This window comes from Papio anubis, chromosome 3 (genome assembly GCF_008728515.1).
Source record: "Papio anubis isolate 15944 chromosome 3, Panubis1.0, whole genome shotgun sequence".
In the NCBI taxonomy this organism is placed as follows: Eukaryota; Metazoa; Chordata; class Mammalia; order Primates; family Cercopithecidae; genus Papio; species Papio anubis.
This window is the reverse complement of record NC_044978.1, coordinates 184,889,769-184,914,168: the sequence shown is the minus strand read 5'-3', so window position 1 is coordinate 184,914,168 and position 24,400 is coordinate 184,889,769. Positions and strand designations below refer to the sequence as shown.

Below are 24,400 nucleotides of genomic sequence, written 5' to 3'. Positions count from 1 at the left end.
TCCGGACTGATCCGGTTTGATCTGCTCTGATCCGGTTTGCTCCGATCTGATCCGGTCAAAATCGTTTTGAACCGGTCTAATCCAGTCTGAAACGTTCTGAACCGGTCTGATCTGGTTTGATCCGGACTGATCCGGTTTGATCCGGTCAAAACCAGTTCGATCCGGTCAAAACCTGTTTGAACTGGTCTGATCTTGTTTGATCCGGTCTGATCCGGTATGATCCGGTATGATCCAGTCTGCTCCGGTAAAGACCAGTTTGAAAAACTCTCCGATCCAGTTTCATCCAGTCTGATCTGGACTGAACCGGTTTGATCCGGTTTGATCCAGTTTGATCCGGTCTGATCCGGTTTGCTCCGGTCTGATCCGCTCAAAATCGGTTTGAACCGGTCTGATCCGATCTGAACGGTCTGAACCGGTCTGATCCGGTTCGATCCCGTCAAGACCGGTTCGATCCGGTCAAAACCGTTTTGATCCGGTTTGATCCTGTTTGATCCGGTCTGATCTGGTCAAAACCGGTTTGAACCGGTCTGATCCGCTCTCAATCAGTGTGATCCGATTTGATCCGGTTTGATCCGGTGTAATACGGGCAAGGTCGCCGGGCTGCCGCGGGGAGCCCCAAGTCGGGCAGCTCCACCTCCTCGGGCCTCCACCGAGGCCTCCTCAAGGGCAGGGAGCAGATGCAAGCCATCCTGGCGTCTCCGGCCAGCCCAGGAGCCTGGGCTCGCCTGCACTCCCCTCCAGCCTGCTGATGGCCTGGAGACCCCCCGAAGCTTCTGCAGCAGGCGCAACCTTTGCTAGAACGGAGGCCCCGACGGAGTTGCAGGACGGGAGAGCCCGCTTGCTGGAACCGGGCTTACTCCTCAGCGAGGAGGAGTACCGGCCTGCTGGGAGGACCTTAGGACGCCGGGGCTGTGACGGGATCGGGGCGGGCCGGGTGGCCTCCTCGGGCGTGTGAGCACCTGGCTCGGTGTGTGGGAGAGGCCTGCTTGCCCTCCTCCGGGCTGACCTCACCAGCCTGGCACCTCCTGCCTTCCCGTCTGGCGCCATGGCGAGGGGCGGGCGTCGGAGACTCCACACCGAGGAGAACTGAGCACCTGGGATTCCAGAGCCGGCCCAGGTTCCAGGAGGGGGACCGTTTGACAGGCATGCGCCGGGTTGTAAAGGGCAGCTGCCTAGGCTCTGGGAGCAGCCCCGCAGAGCTCTATGCTTTTCCACCACCACCCCCGCCAGCTGATCCCCACCCCACTTTAACACAGCAAGGCTCAAGACGCACACACACACACCCCTCACACCCCAACACACCCACGCAACCACACACCCACACACCCAAACACACCACCCCCAACCCCACCCCCACCCCACCCCACCCCACCACGACCGAAAGCACCACCACCAGAGCCTCTATGCCACGTCTCTTGCCATAAAACTAGGAATAGCCTCTTCCACTTTGGAGTCCCAGAACTTACCCAAGGAACATCCCTAACTTCTGGCCTACTCCTCCCACATGGCAAAACTAGCCCCCATCTCCATCATATACCAAATTCACCCATCAATCAACACCTATATCCTCCTAACTCTCTCTACCCTATCTATCATAGTAGGCAGTTGAGGAGGTCTCAAGCAAACACAATTACGCAAAATCCCAGGCTATTCTTCAATCACTCACGTAGGCTGAATAATAAGAACACTAGTATATAACCCAACTATCACAATTCTTTACTTAACCATAGACATCATCCTAACAACTACCATATTCCTGACCCTCAACCTAAACTCAAACACCACCACCCTCATACTATCCCACACCTGAAACAAATCAACCTGTCTAGCACCACTAAGAGCATCCACCCTCCTATCCCTAGGGGGCTTACCCCCTCTAACCGGCTTCCTACCTAAATGAATTACCATTCAAGAACTCACAATAAACAATCACTTTCTCATCCCCTCTATCATAATTATCAGAACTCTGCTGAACCTGTATTTCTCTAGACGCCTAATCTATACCATCTCCCTAACACTATTTCCTACATCCAACAACACTAAAATAATATGGCAATTCGAAAACACACAACCTACACTCCTTATTCCCCCACTCATCATTGCCTCTACCCTTTTACTACCAACCTCCCCCCTAATTTTGGCTATCCACTAGAAATTTAGGTGAAACAAGACCAAGAGCCTTCAAAGCCCTTAGTCAGTAAAAGTACTTAATTTCTGAACTACATAAGGACTGCAAACACCTACTCTGCATCCATTGAACGCAAATCAATTCCTTTAATTAAGCTAAGCCCTCACTAGATCAATGGGACTCGAACCCACAAAAATTTGGTTAACAGCTCAATACCCTAATCCACTGGCTTTGATCCACTTCTCCCGCCGCAGGGGAAAAAAAAGGCGGGAGAAGCCCCGGCAGAAACTTTTAAAGCTGCTCCTTTGACTTGCAATTCAATGTGAAAATCACCTCAGGGCTGGTCAAAGGAGGACTAGACCCCTGTCTTTAGGTTTACAGCCTAATGCTTACTCAGCCACTTTACCCTTCCCTTCTCTCTATCTCTACCTATGCTCATCAACCGTTGACTCTTTTCAACAAACCATAGGACATTGGGACTCTATACCTACTATTTGGTGCATGAGCTGAATCATAGGTACAGCCTAAGCCTTCTTATTCCAGCTGAACTAGGTCAACCCGGCAATCTACTAGGTAACGACCATATTTACAACGTTATTGTAACGGCCCATGCATTCATCATAATTTTATCCTCATAATTGCCCATGGACTCACCTCCTCCATCTATTTCTGCCTAGCTAACTCAAACTATGAACGTACCCACAGCCGTATCATACTACTGTCCCGAGGACTTCAAACCCTACTCCCATTAATAACCTTTTGATGGCTCATGCAAACCTTACTAATCTTGACCTCCACTATCAACCTTACTAGGTGAGCTCTTGTAATCTAGCCCATTCTGATCCCATATTACTATTGTACTAACAGGACTCAACATACTATCATTACAGCCCTCTACTCTCTCCACATGTTCATCACAATGCAGCGAGGAACACTTACACATCATATAATCAACATAAAACCCCCCTTCACACGAGAAAATATGTTAATATTTATACACCTCGCTCCAATCATTCCTCTATCCCTCGACCCCAATATCATTCTAGGGTTTGCTCCCTGTAAATATAGTTTAATCAAAACATTAGATTGTGAACCTAACTATAGAAGCTTATCACTTCTTATTTACCGAGAAAACCTGCAAGGACTGCTAATCCCATGCCCGTGACTAAAATTACGGCTTTCTCAACTTTTAAAGGATAACAGCTATCCATTGGCCTTAGGAGCCAGAAACATTGGTGCAACTCCAAATAAAAGTCACAATCATGTGTGCCCCCATTATAATAACAACCCTCGGCCTCCCTAACTCTTCCAATTTTTGCCACCCTCATCAACCCTGACAAAAAACGCTCATATCCAAATTCTGTACAAACAACTGTAATATATGCTTTTCTTACTAGCCTTCTTCCAACAACTTTCTACATTTTCTTCAACCAAGAAACAACCATGTGAAGTTGACATTGAATAACAACCCAGACATTAGATCTAACACCAAGCTTTAAACTAGATTACTTTTCCATAATATTTATTCCAATCGCACTGTTCATCACCTGATCCACTCTAGAACTTCATGGTACATAAGCTCAGATCCAAACATTAACCAATCCTTCAAATATCTCCTTATCTTCCTCGCTGCCATACTAATTCTAGTTACTGCTAACAACCTTTTCCAACTCTTCATCGGTTGGGAAGGCGTAGGAATTATATCCTTCCTCCTAATTAGCTGATGACACGCTCGAGCGGACGCCAACACAGCAGCCATCCAAGCAGTCCTATACCACCGTATTGGCGACATTGGTCTTATCCTAGCTAGGACATGATTCCTCCTGCATTACAACTCATGAGACTTTCAACAAATATTAGCCCTAAACTCCAACTCAAACCTCCTTCACTAATAGGCCTTCTCCTAGCAGCAACAGGAAAATCAGCCCAATTTGGCCTTCGCCCCTGACTACCCTCTGCCATAGAAGGCCCAACTCCAGTCTCAGCTCTACTTCACTCCAGCACCATAGTTGTTGCCGGAGTATTCCTACTCATCCGTTTCCACCCTTTAATAGAAAACAATACACTAATCCAAAACCTCACATTATGCCTGGGAGCCATGACTACTCTAGTCACAGCCATCTGTGCCCTCACACAAAACGATATTTAAAACATCGCTGGCCTTCTCTACCTCAAGTCAACTAGGCCTAATAATAGTCACTACTGGCATAACCAAATCATCTTAGCATTCCTGCACCCATGCCTTCTTCAAAGCTATACTTTTTATGTGCTCCGGATCCATTATTCATAACCTAAACAACGAACAAGACATTCGAAAAATAGCAGGTCTGTTTAAAACACTACCCCTCACCTCAACCTCCCTAGTTCTTGGCAACCTAGCACTCACAGGAATACCTTTCCTCACAGGCTTCTACTCCAAAGATCTCCTTATCGAAGCCACAAATACGTCGTATACCAACGCCTGAGCCCTATTTATTACTCTCATCGCCACCTCCCTAACAAGCGCCTACAGTACTCGAACCATTCTCCTTACCCTAACAGGACAACCCCGCTTCCCAGCCCGAAGAAACATCAACCAAAACAACCCCGCCCTACTAAACCCAATTAAACGCCTCACAATAGGCAGTAGAATCACGGGATTCCCTATCACCAGTAATATCCCCCCTACCTCACTCCCCCAGCCAACAACACCCTTCTATCTCCAACTCTCAGCCCTCTACGCAACTGCTCTCGGTTTCCTAACAGCCCTAGACCTCGCCCTTATAACCAACAAACTACAAGTGAAAAACCCATCACAAATATTCAAATTCTCCAACATACTAGGATACTTCCCCACCACAGTTCACCGTATGATCCCCCAGCAAAACCTACTTAGAAGTCAAAACTTAGCCCTCCTCTTATGAGACTCAACATGGCTAGAAAAATCTATACCCAAAATAATTTACTGGATATTATCGCTTCCATTAACTGAACTTACCCAGGTTAACGAACCCCTCTCTTTTCCATCCCCTTATCCTGACCCTACTTCTCATAATATAACCTATTACCCCGAGTAATCTCAATCACAATGTATACACCAACAAACAATGTTCAACCGGCAACCACCACTAACCAACGCCCATAATCATACAAGGCACTCCACACCAATACAGTCACCGACTAACCCCCCACCCTCAAAATCACCCAGTTACCCATATTATTAAAATTAACCACCACCACTACTTCATCCAAACTTAAAACCCATAAAACCAACCCTACCTCCATCATTGATCCTACCAAAAGACCCCCTAGAACCTCAAGCCCTGAGCCCCATGTCTCAGGATACTCTTCAATGGCCATTGCTGTAGTATAACCAAAGACAACTATCATACCCCCCAGATAAACTAAAAATATCATTAAACCCATATAAGCCCCCAATTTAAAATAATCACACAACCAATCACACCACTAACAATTAACGCTTAAACCCCCATAAATAGGAGAGGGCTTAGGAGAAAAACCTACAAACCCCATAACCAATAATACACTTCTATGTAAATAAAACCTACGTCATTGCTTCCATATGGACTCCAACCATAAACCAATGATATCGAAAAACCATCGATGTACTTCAACTACAAAAGCACCAATGATTCCGATACGCAAATCCAACCCAATCATGAAAATCATCAACCGCTCCCCCCACCCCACTCCCCACTTCCGGGGCTTCTCCGGCCCCACCCATACCCAGGCCACAGTGACCTGGGCCCTGTGGGTCCCGGCTTCCGAGGGCGGGCTGGCCCTGGGCTCCTCCGGCATTCCTGAAGGGGTGGAGCCTGTGGGCCTATATAAGGGCGGCTGGCCGGACCTGCTCGCAGTGCACAGGCCGACTGAGGGGCGCGGGAGCCCGCCGGCCTCTCTCTGCCCGTGTCTGTCCCAATGTAAATTCGCCAGGTCTCCCCAAGGCTCTCCCACACTGGCGACGTGGTGCCCGGGCGGGAGCCCGGGAGGGACGCAGGACGGCGAAGGAGACCCGCTTGGACCCCGAAGCCAGAGGTGGGAGGGCCCTGCGAACCAAGCTTTGAGATGTGGAACCCTGCACCGGCATCGCCACTAGGGGAAGAGCTGGCCCAGGCCATCGGCATTCGGTTCAGGGTCCAGATTTGGTTTCAGAACGAGATCAAGGCCAGCTGAGGCAGCACCGGGCGGGACCCTCGGCCCTGGCCCGGGAACGCGCCCTCAGCGAAGGCAGGCTAAAGCGAGACTGCCGCCACCCCGCCTCCCAGACCGCCTGGCGCCCTGCGAGCCTTCCAGCAGATCGCTTCAGGCATCGCCACCCTCGGGAAGAACTGGCCAGAGAGACGGGCCTCCCCCGGGAGTCCCGGATTCAGATTTGGTTTCAGAACCGGGAGGGCCAGGCACCTTGCGCCAGGGTGGCGGGCACTCTGCCACGCAGGCTGCCCGGGCCACGCTGCCCCCTCGGGCGAGGTCCTCCGCCCTCGCCGGGTCGCCTTCACCCAACAAGTGGCAACGGGCTTCCTGCCCCCACGTGCCCCCGGGCGCTGCCCTGGACTCTCCCACCGGGCTGTGGGCCAGGGAGCAAGTGCCGCCGCCCCGCTGCAGCCCAGCTTCAGGCTGCGCAGGCAGCAGGATCCCATCCTGCCCGGCAGGCGGGATTGGGATTTTGCCTCACGCTTGCCCCCGGCGACTCCGGGGCGCCTCCCCACCCTCAGACTCCCTCGTGCCTCTCCGCGCCTGAGCTACCGGCGGGGATCGGGACCCGCAGCACCACAGCCTGCCGCCCCCACTGGTGGTGACAGCCTGGGCCCGCTGGAGCTGACAAGAGGGCCAGGGTGTGCTGGCGCCGCCCACGTCCCAGGGAGTCCGTGGTGGGTGCTGGGGCCAGGGGTTCCCAGGCTCGCCGGGCGCGGGAGCCTCCCAGTCGCTCACCTCTCAGTCTGCCCCCGAGGCTCTCCTCACAAGGCAGGAGCAGATGCAAGCCATCCGGGCGCCTCGTCAGCCCAGGAGCCTGGGCTGCCTGCACTCCCTCCAGCCTGCTGGGATGAGCTCCTGGAGACCCCTCGAAGCTCTGCAGCAGGCGCAACCTTGCTAGAAACGGAGGCCCGGACGGAGCTGCAGGACGTGGGAGAGCCCGCTTTGCTGGAACCGCTACTCCTCAGCGAGGAGGAGTACCGGGCTCTGCTGGAGGACCTTTAGGACGCGGGGTTGGGGACGGGATCGGGGGCGGGGCGGTGGCCTCCCTTTCGCGGTGAGCACCTGGCTCGGTGTGGAGAGGCCTGTTTGCCCTCCGGGCTGACCAGCCTGGCACTCCTGCCTTCCCGGTCTGGGCGCGGCGGCGGCGGCGGCGGCCGGAGACTCCACACCGAGGAGAACTGAGCATCCCGGGGATTCCAGAGCCGGCCCAGGTTCCAGGAGGGGGACCGTCTACTGCGCATGCGCGGCTGTGCGGGCAGCGGCCTAGGCTCTGGGAGCAGCCCCGGCAGAGCTCTCATGCTTTTCCACCACCCGACCCCCGCTTGATCCCCCACCCCACTCCCCAACACAGCGCGCGCGCGCGCGCCCGCACGCACACACACACCCACACACCCCAACACACCCACGCAACCACACACCCACACACCCAAACACACCACCCCCCCCCCCCCCCCCCCCCCCACCACGACCGAAAGCACCACCACCGTGTTCTGCACTGGGCTGCCCTTGCCATAAAACTAGGAATAGCCCCCTTCCACTTTGGAGTCCCAGAACTTACCCAAGGAACATCCCTAACTTCTGGCCTACTCCTCCTTACATGGCAAAAACTAGCCCCCATCTCCATCATATACCAAATTCACCCATCAATCAACACCTATATCCTCCTAACTCTCTCTACCCTATCTATCATAGTAGGCAGTTGAGGAGGTCTCAACCAAACACAATTACGCAAAATCCTAGGATATTCTTCAATCACTCACATAGGCTGAATAATAAGAACACTAGTATATAACCCAACTATCACAATTCTTTACTGAACCATAGACATCATCCTAACAACTACCATATTCCTGACCCTCAACCTAAACTCAACACCACCACCCTCATACTATCCCACAATTCCTGGAAACAAAGTAACTTGTTCCAGCAAATAACAGAGCATATCTTACCCTCTCTATCTCCTTAGGGGGTTTCAAGCTTCTAATGGAAGCTTCTCAAATTTAAAATGAAGTTACTTGGTCTAAGAATCACAATGAACAAATCACTTTCATCCTCTATCAATTTTCATTTAACTTCTGTTGAACTCTGTATTTTCTAGACGACCAATCTATACCATCTTCCTAACACTATTTCCTCATCCAACAACAACACAAAAATAATATATAATTCAAAAACACACAACCTACAATTTTATTCCCCACTATCATCACAATGTTCTACCCTTTACTAACAACCTCCCCCCTAATTTTGGATATCCACTAGAAATTTAGGTGAAACAAGCATTTCACATCTTTCAGCCCTTGTTGTACTTCGTTCCAGTTACGTATTGCTACTAGTATAACAACTATCACGTTCTTTGCACCAACCATGACATCCATCCACCGCTACCATATTCCTGACCCTCAACCTAAACTCAAACACCACCACCCTCATACTATCCCACACCTGAAACAAATCAACCTGTCTAGCACCACTGAGAGCATCCACCCTCCTATCCCTAGGGGGCTCGCCCCCTCTAACCGGCTTCCTACCTAAATGAATTACCATTCAAGAACTCACAATGAACAATCACTTTCTCATCCCCTCTATCAGAATTATCACAACTCTGCTGAACCTGTTTCTCAGGCATTACATCTATACCATCTCTAACACTATTTCCCTGCATCCAACTTAACTACAAAATAATGGCAGCGTTCGAAAACACACAACCTACACTCCTTATTCCCCCACTCATCATTGCCTCTACCCTTTTACTAACAACCTCCCCCCTAATTTTGGATATCCACTAGAAATTTAGGTGAAACAAGACCAAGAGCCTTCAAAGCCCTTAGTAAGTAAAAGTACTTAATTTCTGAACTACATAAGGACTGCAAACACCTACTCTGCATCCATTGAACGCAAATCAATTCCTTTAATTAAGCTAAGCCCTCACTAGATCAATGGGACTCGAACCCACAAAAATTTGGTTAACAGCTCAATACCCTAATCCACTGGCTTTGATCCACTTCTCGTAGCAGAGAAAAAGGCGGGAGAAGCCCACGTGAAACACCAGCTGCTCCTTTGAACTTGCAATTCAGTGGAAAATCACCTCAGGGCTGGTCAAAGGAGGACTAGACCCCTGTCTTTAGGTTTACAGCCTAATGCTTACGCAGCCACTTTACCCTTCCCTTCTCTCTATCTCTACCTATGCTCATCAACCGTTGACTCTTTTCAACAAACCATGAGGACATTGGGACTCTATACCTACTATTTGGTGCATGAGCTGGAATCATAGGTACAGCTCTAAGCCTTCTTATTCCAGCTGAACTAGGTCAACCCGGCAATCTACTAGGTAACGACCATATTTACAACGTTATTGTAACGGCCCATGCATTCATCATAATTTTATCCTCATAATTGCCCGTGGACTCACCTCTCCATCTGTGCTACCTGGCTAACCAACTATGAACGGACCCACAGCCGTATCATACTACTGTCCTGAGGACTTCAAACCCTACTCCCATTAATAACCTTTTGATGGTTCACAGCAAACCTTACTAATCTTGCCCTCCCCCCCACTATCAACCTACTAGGTGAGCTCTTTGTAATCGCAGCCTCATTTTCCTGATCCCATATTACTATTGTACTAACAGGACTCAACATACTAATTACAGCCCTCTACTCTCTCCACATGTTCATCACAATGCAGCGAGGAACACTTACACATCATATAATCAACATAAAACCCCCCTTCACACGAGAAAATACGTTAATATTTATACACCTCGCTCCAATCATTCTTCTATCCCTCAACCCCAATATCATTCTAGGGTTTGCTCCCTGTAAATATAGTTTAATCAAAACATTAGATTGTGAACCTCACTATAGAAGCTTATCACTTCTTATTTACCGAGAAAACCTGCAAGGACTGCTAATCCATGCCTCCGTACTGAAAATTACGGCTTTCTCAACTTTTAAAGGATAACCGCTATCCATTGGCCTTAGGAGCCAGAAACACTGGTGCAACTCCAAATAAAAGTCACAATCATGTGTGCCCCTATTATAATAACAACCCTCGCCTCCCTAACTCTTCCGATTTTTTGCCACCCTCATCAACCCTGACAAAAAACGCTCATATCCAAATTCTGTACAAACAACTGTAATATATGCATTTATTACTTGCCTTCTTCCAACAACTTTCTACATTTTCTGCAACCAAGAAACAACCCTGTGAAGTTGACATGGAATAACAACCCAGACATTAGATCTAACACTAAGCTTTAAACTAGATTACTTTTCCATAATATTTATTCCAATCGCACTGTTCATCACCTGATCCATTCTAGAATCCTCGCTATGGTACATAAGCTCAGATCCAAACATTAACCAATTCTTCAAATATCTCCTTATCTTCCTCGCTGCCATACTAATTCTAGTTACTGCTAACAACCTTTTCCAACTCTTCATCGGTTGGGAAAGGCGTAGGAATTATGTCCTTCCTCCTAATTAGCGTGACACTTTCGAGGCGGGCCGCCAGCACAGCCATCCAAGCAGTCCTATACCACCGTATTGGCGACATTGCTCTTATCCTATATGACATGATTCCTCCTGCATTACAACTCATGAGACTTTCAACAAATATTAGCCCTAAACTCCAACTCAAACCTCCTTCCACTAATAGGCCTTCTCCTAGCAGCAACGATCAGCCCAATTTGGCCTTCACCCTGACTACCCTCTGCCATAGAAGGCCCAACTCCAGTCTCAGCTCTACTTCACTCCAGCACCATAGTTGTTGCCGGAGCTTTCCTACTCATCCGTTTCCACCCTTTAATAGAAAACAATACACTAATCCAAAACCTCACATTATGCCTGGGAGCCATTCCTACTCTAGTCACAGCCATGTGTGCCCTCACACAAAACGATATTTAAAACATCGTGGCCTTCTCTACCTCAAGTTAACTAGGCCTAATAATAGTCACCATTGGTATTAACCAACCATACCTAGCATTCTACATCTGCCATGCCTTCAAAGCTATACTTTTTATGTATGGGTTCGACGAACTTAACCTAAACAGACGGGCAATTCCCTAGAAACTAGAGGTCTGTTTGACCTGCCTCTCGGCTTCCTGCGGTTGGCTGGCAAGGATAAACATAAGACTGCATACATCGCCGTTGGGAAGCCACAAATCAAATGCGGTATGCTGGCTGAGCCCTATTTATTACTCTCGCGCCACCTCCTAACAAGCCTACAGTACTTTCGAACCATTCTCCTTACCCTAACAGGACAACCCCGCTACAGCCGAGAAGAAACATCGAAAACAACCCGCCTACTAGAAGCCCAATTAAGCGCCTCTCAGTGATAGGTTCCTATCACCAGTAATATCCCCCCTACCTCACTCCCCCAGCCAACAATACGCTTCATGTAAACTCTCAGCCCTCTACGCAACTGTTCTCGGTAGGTTTCCTAAAGCCCCAGACTGTATGCCAACCAACAAACTACAAGTGGCAAATGCAAGTATTCCAGTTATAAACATGCTCGGTACTTTTACACGGGTTCACCGTTATGATCCCTAGCAAAACCTACTTAGAAGTCAAAACTTAGCCCTCCTCTTATTAGACAAAATCGCACCAAAATAATCTCACAAACACATATTACAGCTTCCACAACTGAACCACCAGAAAGGCATAATCCGCTCTACGCCCTCTTTCCTCATCCCCCTTATCTGACCCTGCTTTGCCATCATGAGACCTATTGCACGGTGTCTATTCTAATGTAATACGCAGCAGGCAATGTTTGGCGGCCGCGCACTAACCAGCGCCCTTAATCGCCTGGGCACCCGCACCAATACACAGTCACCTCGAATTAACCCCACGACCTCCCCTCAAAAGCACCCAGTTACCCATATTATTAAAATTCAACCGCCGCCACTACTTCATCGACTTAAAACCCATAAAATAGCCGCCATCGGTGAAACCACCACAGGTGCAGAGACTCGACGAGATTTGTCGCTCTCGGGTCTCATACCCGGCATGGCTGTAGTATAACCAAAGACAATATCCTTACCCCGATATGACAAAGTATCGACAAGCCCTGTTTAAAATGCAGCCGTCACCTAACAATTAGCGGCTTAACCCCCATAAATGGGAGGGGCTTGGGGAAAACCTACAAACCCCATAACCAATAATACACTTCATGTGAATAAAACCTCGTCATTGTAAGCATGGACTCAACCATAACCAGCGTGCAGAAGAGCCATCGTTGCTGGCTTCACAGCACCAATGATTCGATCGCCATTGGCCAATCGTAAAATCCAACCACACCCCACCCCACCTCCCCCACTTCCGGGGCTTCTCCGACCCCCACCCATGCAGGCCACAGTGACCTGGGCCCTGGTGTTGGCTTCGGTAGGGCTGGCCTGATATAAAGCGACAGAAGGGGTGGAGCCTGTGGGAGCCTATATAAGGGCCGCTGGCCGGCTGGAGCCGGCCCCTGGCCGGACCTGCTCGCCCTGCCTGGCGGGCAGACTGAGGGGGCACGGGAGCCGGGCCTCTCTCTGCCCGTGTCTGTCATGAGAAATTCCAGCCAGGTCTCCCAGCGTCCGGCTCTCCCGACACCCGGCGACGGCGCCCTCCAGGCGGGAGGCCGAGGAGACGGGGGCGGCGAAGGCTCGTTTGGACCCCGAGCCAGAGGGGGAGGCCCTGAGCCTGCTGAGAAGGAACCCGTACCGGGCATCGCCCTCGGGAAAAGAGCTGGCCCGGGCCATCGGCATTCCGGGCCAGGACCAGATTTGGTTTCAGAACAGAGATCGCGCCAGCTGAGGGGCACCGGCGGGAATCTCGGCCTGGCGAGGCCGCGGCCCGCCAAGAAGGCAGAGGCCAGCCGGACCGCCGTCACCCGATCCCAGACCGCCCCGCCGCTCCTCACCCGAGCCTTCCAGCAGGATGGCTTTCCAGGCGCTCGCCACCCGGGAAAAGGGAAACTGGCCAGAGAGCAGACCTCCCGGAGTCCCAGTTCAGATTTGGTTTTGAGAACGGAGGGCCAGGCACCCAGGCCAGGGTGGTGAGGGCACCGGCGCATAGGCGGCTGACGGCCCCGGCCGAGGTGTCCCCCCTCCCTCGCCATTAGCCTTCACCCACACCCGAGGCGTGGGCAGCAGGGCTTCCACCCCACGTGCCCTGCAGCCCTGGACTCTCTCCCACCCGGGGGCTTTAGGTGGGCCAGGGGAGCAGGGGCCGTCGCCCATGCAGCCCAGCCGGGCTATGAGGCAGCAGGGATCTCCATCCTGCCCGGCGAGCCAGAGGTTGGGATTTTCCTACGCTGCCCTGAGAGCTCGGAAGTACTCCCGCCCCTCGGAACTCCCGGGGGTGGCCTCCGCGCCCGGCGGAGCCAATGGCGGGGGGATCGGGACCCGCAGCACCACAGCCTGCGGGCCGCTTGCTGATGGGACAGCCTGGGCCGCTGGAGCTGAGCCGCCCCAGGGGCCAGGGTGTGGCGCCGCCACGTCCCAGGGGAGTCGTGGTGGGGGCTGGGGCCAGGAAGCGGCGGCTGGCGGCTGGCCAGGAACTCCCACAACGAGGAGAACTGAGCATCGGGGATCCCAGGCGGCCCAGGTTGGGGCGGGGCTGGCCACGGCGCATGCGCGGGTGTGGTAACCGCAGCCTGGGCTCCTGGAGCAGCCCCGGCAAAGCTCATGCGTTTTCACCACCCGACCCTCCCTTTATCCCAGCGGACCCGGTTTGGGGACCCTGGCATAGCCCCACCACAGACTCCCTGGGACGTGGGGCCGGCAACACACCCCTGGCCCTGAGGCTCAGCTCCAGCGGGCCCAGGCTGTCCCCACCGAGCAAGGGCCGGCAGGCTGTGGTGCCTGCGGGTCCCGATCCCCAGCCGATGGCTGGTACAGCGGAGGCCACCCCGGGGAGTCTGAGGGTGGGGCATGCTCGGAGTCGCCAGGGCAGCGTGGGAAAATCCCAATCCCCGCCTGCGGGCAGGATGGGAGATCCCTGCTGCCTGCGCCTGTGGCTGCAGGCAGGCGGCAGCCTGCTCAGCTGAAAGCCCCGGTGGGAGAGTCCAGAGGCGGCGCAGGGCGCGTGGGGGCAGGGAAGCCCGGTGCCGCCCGGTGTGGTGAAGGCGACGGCCCGAGGGGCGGGGACACCCGCCGGGGGCGGCGTGGCCGGGCCGCCTGCGTCGCGGTGCCCGCCACTGGCCTGGGTGCCTGGCCACTCGGTTCTGAAACCAAATCTGAATCCGGGGACTCCGGAGGCCCGTCTCTCTCAGCCCAGCTCGCCGGGTGGCGATGCGCAGGCGATCCTGCTGGAAGGCTCGCGGGGCAGAGGCGGTCTGGGACGGGTGGCGGTCCGCTTTAAGCCTGCCTTCTTGCGGGCGCGTTTCACCGGAGCCAGGGCCGAGATTCCCGCCGGTGCTGCCTCAGCTGGCGATCTCTCGTTCTGAAACCAAATCTGGACCCTGGGCTCGAATGCCGATGGCCTGGGCCCGGCTCTGGTGGCGGGTACGGAGTTCCCGCTCAAAAGCAGGCTCGCAGGGCCTCCCTCTGGCTCGGGGTTGGCAAGGTCTCCTTCGCCCGTCCTGCGTCCTCAGGCTCCCGCGGCGCCGTCGCCCGGAGTGTCGGGAGAGCCATCCTTGAGGGGAGACCTGGCGGGGCCCCGGACAGTTACAGGCAGAGAGGCCCGCGGGCTCCGGTGCCCCTCCCAGTAGAGCTGTGCGGGGCGAGCAGAACCGCAGGGGGCCAGCCCAGCCGACCAGCGGCCTTATAAAGGTCTAAGCTCCCACCCCTTTGCCAGGAGCGGGAGGAGCCCTGGGTCAGCACTGCCCTCCGGAAGCCGAGACCAGGGGCCCAGGCTCTGTGGCCTGGGTATGGGTGGGGCGGAGAGAAGCCCCAGGTGGGGAGGGTGGGCGGAGGTGGGGCGGGGGCCCGGGCTTCGGGGGCTGGCTCTCTCAGCCAGGAATTCTCGCGGGGACTGGAAACGCTCTTGGGCTACTTGCGTCTTCTTCAGCAGGGAGAAGCCAGCCCGGGCTGGGTGGAGTGTGGGACTGAACCTCCATGAGAGTCTTGAGCTTTCGGTCCCTCTCATGAGGCGTGCCCGTGGGTGTCACCCGTTGCCGTGATAGTCTCACACACACACACGGGTGTGGATGTGATTCCTCCGCCACGACACAGAAGCGAGCAGGGCAAGCCGCATCCCGGGCATCATGGCTGAGGATGGATTCTGCATCCCACCTGCAACATGGGGGGAGTCCACTGTGGCTGCTCTGGAAACTGGCAAGAGAGGCGACTTGACACAGTGCTGGCCTTTTCTTGCTTCCTGGAAAGTTTCTGGGTCCCATGAGCCGGGAATCAAACAGTCAACATTGTCACGTTTATTTGCTTCCAGTTCCTGGACATTTTTCTTAATTTCCTTTCAAACATATTATTCACGCATTCTGTGAATTCCTGCTTCTTGGTGAGATTTTAATTGTCTGCATTAAATGTTTAAAGTAAAATTATTTTTCTGAAAAGCAGAAATATCCATAGTTGCATATATGATTGAAATATTTTACACAGATTTTCTATGGCATCTATCAAGGTCTCTTTTATCTAAAATAAATAGAATTTAATAAATAAAAATTTAAAAAATTTACCTGAGATTAAAGGACAAATCAAAACATGTGTGTAATGTGTTGTCTGTAGAAGTATATTTTAACAATGACACAAATTATTAATAACCAATAAATGTTATAATAATTTATTAACTAAAATGAACAAAATTCTTATTATGATACCTATGAAAATACTTTCTTAGAGTAAAATATTCTCATATCTTGAGATGGCACTGGTTAAAAACAGCAAAGATTTGCAAGTCGGTGTCTTATCAAGTACTTACTTATCAAGTAAGTAGCAGATCCCTCTTCACACCTTTACAGAGTTATCCAAAAAGCAGTAATTTACACAAGAGCAGACAATTTTCCTAGCTTTCTATTGAGTTTATATGTTAATATTGTTATAGAATTTAACTCAATTTTCTTATAAAATTACCTGATCAAATTTTATATGATATTATGATATCATAATATATCAAAATTTATTTAGATGTCAAATAAATTTTATATATCATAATATTATACAATATAACGATATTATAAGTTCCATTTACACTCAGATAATTTCACTAGGCAGTGTCTGTCAACCACTAATATCTTTTTTGGTTCCACTACTTGCACAGATAGCACAGCTGGGAAAACACAGACTCACCCAACACAGTCTCTTCCCTGCTTCTTTCTCCTCCTCAGGGAATCAGCTCATCAGTCAATCAAGTCATCTGGGACTGGAGACTGAGTACTCCCTAACACAGAAGGTCTCATTCCTGCATGCTTTCCTCAGCAGATGGGGAGACAAGAAGGAAAACTTCTTGTTGGCTGAACAGGTTTCTCCTTCCTGCCGCTTCTTAGAGCCTCAACAAGAAGTTTCTTGCTGAAGTTCTACTGGGGACCTAGACACAGTTAAGGAGAGACTTTTTCAGGATCCTGTCATAGTGACAAGAAAACAAAGAACCGGGAACATGTCCCAGCAAGTGTTTCAGCCAGGAAACACTTGCTGGGACATGAACTAACCCTTCTGTAGTCTGAGGGCTCTGACCAGCAGAAACAGACTCTGCTGCAGTAGGAAGGGATGAGGCCGCTGTTCTGAACCTAGAGCTCCACCACACCTTGTTCTGTCTCACTGAGGCAATTTTGAGAGGCTGCCCTGGAATATGTCTTGATGGTGGATGTTGAGAAATAATGTGGGCTTTGATGGGATTCGGGTGGTGTCTGCTGTGTGAAGACAGGAGCTGAATGTTCAGAATCTAGGCTGTTTTTCTTGTGATCAGTTGGGTTACCTGTTTGGAACCAAGTCCATTTTTACTAGGGAGGCTGAATAAATTCCACAGAACACAGTGGTGCTCCCAGGATGACTGAGGCAGGGTGAGAAAGGGGAAATGTTTTTCCACCTAGACTTTTTGCTACCTCAGGAATCAAGGGCTGATTAGGTTAGCACTGGCTCTAATCTAATCAATTCAATTTTATTGCATTTGATCTAATTATCTTCCCCATTTTTAAGGTAGGATGGGCCATTTCATTTGGTATTTATTTTTCTTTGCATTTTTATTTCATCATATATGTGTGGATCTAATACAATCAACCATAATTTGACATTTGTTGTTTCCAAGCATTTAAGAAATTATAATATCTATGTATACAATGTTAACACTATGTATAATAAATTCTCTTTTTGTGCAAAATATAACTGAGACAGAAATCGGAAGACATGATTTCCCGATCTTCTTCTGATCCCTGTGCTCCCGGTTCTTTGTTTTCTTGTCACTATGACAGGATCCTGAAAAAGTCTCTCCTTAACTGTGTCTAGGCCCCCAGTAGAACTACAGCAAGAAACTTCTTTTTGAGGCTCTAAGAAGCGGCAGGAAGGGGAAACCTGTTCAGCCAATAAGAGTCAGCCACGCCCAGCCGAGGGACGTATAAAGGCAGGTCCAGCGGAATAACCCGCAGTCCGCCTTTGGACCTGAAAGACCGGCCTCCTTTCGCTTGAGCGTCAACATGGGAAAGGGAAATGAAGACCCCGATCTCCACTGCTCCTCCATCCAGCGCCCCACTGACCAGCCCCCTTCCCCACAGATCTTTACAGAAAGGGGCCCAGATGAGAAGAAACCATTCAAAGGAAAAGGCAAGACGACCTCCTCCCATTCCCGTGAGAAGCACATACAAAGGCAAGGTAAGACCTTGGGCTGCTCCCATGGAGGCTGGAAGGAGAGTTGGAATCAGGGATACTGAGCCATGTGTCTTTAGTAGGGTTTTATTTTGAGATTTGGGGATGGGAAATAGCTTGGTGCCCTCAGGGGACTTTGAGAAATGTGTCCACTCGTGATGCTGGCAGAACTTCACATGAAGGACTCATCTGCAAAAACTCATCAGAGAGAGACTATGGGACTCTGCCTGGGGAGAGGTGAGTCATCTAAACTTCCTTTTGCAGCAGGATCGGAGCCCAATCCAAACAAGGAGGAGAATTCTGAGGAAACCAAGCTCAAGGCCGGGAACAGCACTGCTGGATCCAGTAAGATTTGACTCTTTCCAGGCAAGAAGGGACAGGGCAGCAACACTGGCTCCCCTGGCCAGAAAACAGGGAGCTCCTTGGCAGCCAGGGTGGTGCAGATCCTGGACACTGGAGAACAGAAGAGAGCTGGGGTTTGGTGGGAACCTGAGCTCCTGTGTGTCCAGGATGGACTAGGAATTTCAGGGTGTTCAGTTGGAGGCACTTTCTCAAACTCTCATTGTATTCACAGAACCAGGGTCCAGCTCATACTGGGAAAACTGCAGGAAAAGAAAAATCAGTTCCAAGGACAGCTGCCAAGACAGAGCAGGTAGAATCTTGGTGTTTTTTGTTGGTGGTGGTAGTGGTGGGTTTTTTTGTTTTTGGTTTGCCCCAAAAGGTAAATAATCAGGAAACTTTTATACGAGGCTTGAGAGGGAAGGGAGTTACTTACTGACAAGTAAATTTTTGAGAGCTTAGCACTCTGAGAATATTTGGGGACTTACAAGGGGTTCAACCTCACTTCATTCCAGTGCTGAGATGGTCAGGAAGGAGTGGGAGAGACAAGTGGGGTTCACCTGGGTGCACAGGGGGTTCTGGAAATGAGGGTCTGTGGGGACTGCTCTGGCGAGTCTCTCACTTGTTTTCTTTGCAGGGAACTGTCCAGAAGAAGAGTGCAGCTTGCCGCTGAAAAAAAAATCAAGATCCTCCACTGCTGTGCACAACAGTGAAATCCAGGAGACCTGTGATGGCCACCATGGGGGACATTCCAGGGCTCGCACTGGGCGCAGCCAGCGGCACACATCTCGGGCCCTAGGAGTCCAAACACCGTCACTTCGAAAAAGCTTGGTGACCTCTGTGCGAGCTATGTCGGAGGCTATTTATCAAGACCTAGCCCAGGTGTGGGCACAGCAGATCCGTTCTCCACTGACCTGGGAGCAGCTCACACTGCTCACTCAGCTCCGGGGGCCTCTGTGTGCCCAGGTGCAGACCTTGTATTCCATGTCCACCCAGGCAGCTTATGTCTTCCCTGCTGAGGGCTGGCTTGTCCCAGCCACACTGCCTGGTCCTGGGGATTCAGCCCTGGATAGAGAAGCCCATCCCTGGGCGGGAGATAACTGAGCCTGTCAGTGGATCAGATGAGGCTGAGCTGGGAGCACCCTGACCCTATTCAGCAGAGGATGCATCTCTGGGAATGAGAACAAGGACCTGTTACTTCTCAGATTCTTCCAGATGACCAGCAGTGACAATTTTGGATGCACTGTGTTAATAAATGACAGAACTTGAAGAAGTCATAGGAAAGAAACTTGAGTGGCATACTCAGAATTGTGAGCCCTCCATTTTGCAGAGCACTAAGGCTACAGACAAATTTTATATTTCATGTTAGACATTTGATGCCTTTCGGATGTCTGATGACAGTCGTGCATCTCTGTATAATCAGAAAAATATTAGAATGTAATCATGTGAATTTGCATATTTTAGATTGTAGAAAAGTAAATATAAGATTATATGCTTTTTTTTTTTTTTTTTTTTTTTTGAGACAGTCTTGCTATGTTACCCAGGATGGAGTGCAGTGGCACAATCCTAGCTCACTGCAACCTCCGTTTCCTGGGTTCAAACAATTCTCATGCCTCAGCCTCCCAAGTAGCTGGGACTACAGGCAGGTACCACCATGCCTGGCTGAGTTTTTTTCTTGTTTTGTTAGTAGAGACAGAGTTTTGTCACATTGACCAGGTTGGCCTCGAACTCAAGTGATCCGCCAGCCTCCACCTCCCAGTGTACTGGGATTACAGGCATGAGCCGCCTTACGAAGAAATTGCTTCTCTTTTAATTCAGAAAAGGTTATAGGCTCTCACTCTTCCAGCCTGAACCCATGGAGTACTAATATCCACAAACCATTAATAGTACTCCCTGTGGGAAAATGTCTATACATTTTTACAGTTTGATATAAGTATAGTAAAATTAATATGCAAGCTATTTACTTTTAATATTTCTACATAAAATTTAAGTCAAGATCTATTAAATGGTAAATGATTGTACTTATTTATTCACCTGCCTCATGTTTTATTTCTTTTTAAATATCCTAAATTTAAATTTTATTGTATTTTATATATTTCAATTGATTGTACTGTATTGCAGGATATGGAGATTTCATCACATACTACAGCACAGTGTATTTTGTTATATTTGACGTACATTCTGGTATTTTGTACTGAGATCATACAATCTTTCATTATCTAGGAGTATTAATTGTTTGGTTGCTTTATAATTTTCATTTTATGTAATAATGAAATAAACGTTAATGTTGTTTGGAATTTTAAATTTCTTTCATATATAATTTGTATCTAATAAAGATGTGAAAAAGAGAATGTCTTATCTTCACTTCTGCGTCATCCTAACCCTGACCTCACCACAGCCCACAGCTCTTGTCATAGTCCGGGGACAGTGTTCCGTTACTACAGGAAATGGGGCCAGTTCAATGGGAATACACAGATAGCAATTGGAGACATAGAGATTTTATCCTCCATCACTGCGATAGAAAAGAACCACAGTCATGTGAGTCACACAATTTTCGGGTTGACACTGCTTACGAGTTATGCTTACACTATGCTGTAGAATAACTCTGACATAAATTTATGTATATTAAATAAATGCACATACATAACGTGTCTAAATAACAATGTATATATCTTAATGAAAATGAACTTTATTGCTTAAAAAGTTAACACACGAATACACACAATGGGATCATAAAATGTTGAAAAATAGAGACGGGGAGAGGAACACAGACATAGAGAAAGGGAGGAACGGAGCTAGAAAAGGACAGATGGACAGAGGGACATCGGAAAGGAGAAAGTGGGGAGAGGGTGAGGAAGGGAGGTAGGGAGTGGGGAGGGAGGAAGGGAAGGACAGAGGGAGAAAGGGAGGCAGAGACAGAGAGAGGAAGGCAGAGAGAAAAGCGGTCTTCTGCCTCCAGGACCAACAGGACCTTGCACTCCGGGAAAATGTTGGGTGCCCGATGCGGGCTAAGGGCTCGGCCCACAGCTGCGTCGGCCTGCGGGGCGCTCACCGGCCCCCCGGATCCCCAGTCTGGGTCACTTCATCCCGGAGCAATTCAGACGAATTCCGTCTCCCAAGGAATGAGCGAATTGCCCAGAGAGCAATGAGCCGAGACTCAGGTGATTGTCCGCTTTTCATCCACATGATTCACAGATGACATAGCCCCACGTTGAGCCTGCAACAGAGCGAGAGGCGGATAGTCCCATCCGCACAGGAGTCGCACTCAGGCCGACTGAAGCGTGGTTTCGGGTTCCACGTTCCTTTGCCCTCTGCAAGGGGGCCTGTTGGTCACGTGTCTCTGGCCCCCGAAGATCGTGTTGACTGTTTGTTTCCCGAGCTCTGCGGGGACACAGAAACCTGCAGGGAAGCGTGGAAAAGCAGCGCCGTGTCTTCGTTCTCCTTTCGTTTCCAAACAGGCCACAGTGGAGACTCCCCTTGTCGCACGAAACAGGAATCCGTCGTCAGACCGTGATGCTCCGCACGTTTCTTTTCTCTGTAGTTTCGCTCCCGTTTTCTACATGAAAATGAACGAGATCCACACACCTGCGTGTGTGAGACTATCACGGCAAAGGCGACACCCACAGGCATTGCCGCCTTCACGGAAAGGGCCTGGAAAACTCAAGACTGTCATGGAGGTTCAGTTCCACGCTCCACCCTTCAGGGTGGCTTCTCCCTGAAAACGTGTGCGAGTCAAGACAGCGGCTTCCAGTTTCCATAGAATCACTGGAGAACCCCAGAGAGCCAGCCCCGAAGCCCCTCTTTCCCCTCCAATCTGGCCCTGCACCCACCCACCCCACAAGGCCCTGCTCCCTGTGGTTTTCTGCTTCTGAGACTTTTCGGCTACCCCGGGACCTTGGGCCCGGAGCTCATGCATATTCATGAAGGGGTGAAGCGGGTGGGTCTTTCCCAGGGCCTCTGGCTGGGCCGGCCTCCTGGCTGGACCTGCCTGCAGCGCAGAGGCCGACTGAGGCTCACCGGAGCTGGCCGGCCTCTCTCTGCCCGTGTCTATCCGTGAAATTCCGGCCAGGTGCCCCCGCGATGCTCTCCCCACATCTTCCGACAGCCCTTTCCCCGCGGAAGCCCGAGGACCAGGACGGCGAAGGAGACTCATTTGTAACCTGAAGGAAAAGATGCCCTGCCAGCGTGCTTTGAGCGGAACCCGTACCCGAACTGGGAGAGACTTGCCTTTTGGGGTCCAGGATTCAGATTTCCTGTCAGAATCGAAGGTCCAGGCATCCAGGCTAGGGTAGCAGGGACCCGCGCACGCAGGCGGCCTGTGCAACGCGACCCCGGCGGGCGCCACCCTCCTCCCTCCTTGGTCACCTTCACCCACACCAGGGCATGGGGGACAGGGGGCTTTCGTGAGCCAGGCAGCAAGGGTCGCCCCTCTGCTGCAGCCCAGCCAGACTTCTGCCCCAAGCCCAGAAGGAATCTGCCCCGGCACTTGGGGATTTTGGGTTTGCTGCCCTGGCTCCTTCGGAAGTGGCGCTGTCCCACCCTCAGACACCTGAGTGACCTCTGCACCCGAACAGATGGCAGGGAGACCAGGACCCGCAGTACAGATGCGTGCTCAGTGGGACAGCCTGGGCCCGCTCAGGCTGAGTCACAGGGCCAAGGTGTGCTTGCGCCGCACACGTCCCACATGAGTCCATATTGGGGCTGGGGCCAGGGTCCCCAGGTCGCCAGAGCGGAGTGGGAACCCGAAGCCGAGGCACATCTACCTGCGCAGCTCGCGCCCCCTGAGGCCTCTGCGTGGCAGAAGCAGATGCAAGCCATCCAGGTGCTCTCCCAACCGCTCCAGGAACCGGAGCGTTCATCTGCGCTCACATCCACCCTGTTATATGAGCTCCTGTCGACCCCAGAATTTCAGGAAAAGGCACAACCTTTCCTAGCAACGGAGCCACTGGGGGAGCTGAAGGACTTGGAAGAGCCCGCTTTTCTGGAACCACTCCTCCGCCAGGAAGAATACCTGGCTCTGCTGAAGGAGCTTTAGGACGCGGGGTTGGGACGGGGTGGGGGCAGGGCAGTGGCCCCTCTTTCGCGATGAACCTCTGGCTCGGTTTGGAGAGGCGTCTCTTCCCTTCCAGCTGACGTGTCTAGGATCCCTGAGATCCAGATCCGGCGAGAGACTCCACACAGACGAGGGCTGTCATTCTTTCCTGAGCATCCCAGAGTCCGCTCAGGTACCCAGAGATGGGCCGTCTACTGCACATGCGCGGGTCCTGCAGGCAGCAGGTTAGGGTTTGGGACCAGCCCAGGCAGAGCTCTCATCCCTTCGCCCCCCCGCCCCCACTCCACATTCCTCAGTGGGGTGGGCGGAGACCTCCACCCTGGGAAACACCAGCCCGGGCAGCGGCCAGGCCTGCCCTCCTTTCCGCGGCTCGACTCCTCTACCTCTCCACACCACCGTCACTTGGCCACCCGTGCCCCGCCAGCCTCCTCGGCATCACGTGGAGCGCCCGGCAACCAAATGTAGACCCCGAGAACACGCGAAAACCGTGGTTCTACCCTTTCCAGGTGGGAGGAAAGTCAAGCAAAGATGGGGAAAGGAACTGAGACAAAGTGGGAGGGAGGGACAGAGGGAGGAAACGAGGGATGGATGGAGGGACCTTGGAAGGGATGGAGGGATAGAGGGAGGGAGCGGGGGAGGGAGGAAAGGAGGGATGGACAGAGGGACGGATGGACAGAGGGAAGGAGGGACAGAGCGATAAAAAGAGTAAGAAATAGAGAAAGGAAGGCAGAGAGAAAAGCGGTCTTCTGCCTCCAGCACCAGCAGGACCTCGCACTCCAGCAAAATGTTGGGTGCCCAGTGCGGGCTAAGGGCTCAGCCCACAGACGCGTCAGCCTGCGGGGCGCTCACTGGCCCTCCGGATCGCCAGCCTGGGTTACTTCATCCCGGAGCAATTCAGAATTCCGTCTCCCAAGGAATGAGCAAATTGCCCAGAGAGCATTTTCATCC

The 24,400-nt window shown here is 51.4% G+C and overlaps 1 protein-coding gene across 1 annotated transcript; it reads left to right on the top strand.

Annotated features, from left to right (window-relative positions):
• The first annotated feature begins 15,774 nt into the window (after positions 1-15,774).
• On the top strand, positions 15,775-19,546 carry FRG2C (FSHD region gene 2 family member C). The gene is given in 5 exon segments (XM_031664836.1): positions 15,775-18,066; positions 18,325-18,405; positions 18,635-18,712; positions 19,037-19,481; positions 19,483-19,546. Coding segments are annotated over 5 exon segments (843 nt in total). The 5' UTR covers positions 15,775-17,891.
• The last annotated feature ends 4,854 nt before the right edge of the window (positions 19,547-24,400 follow it).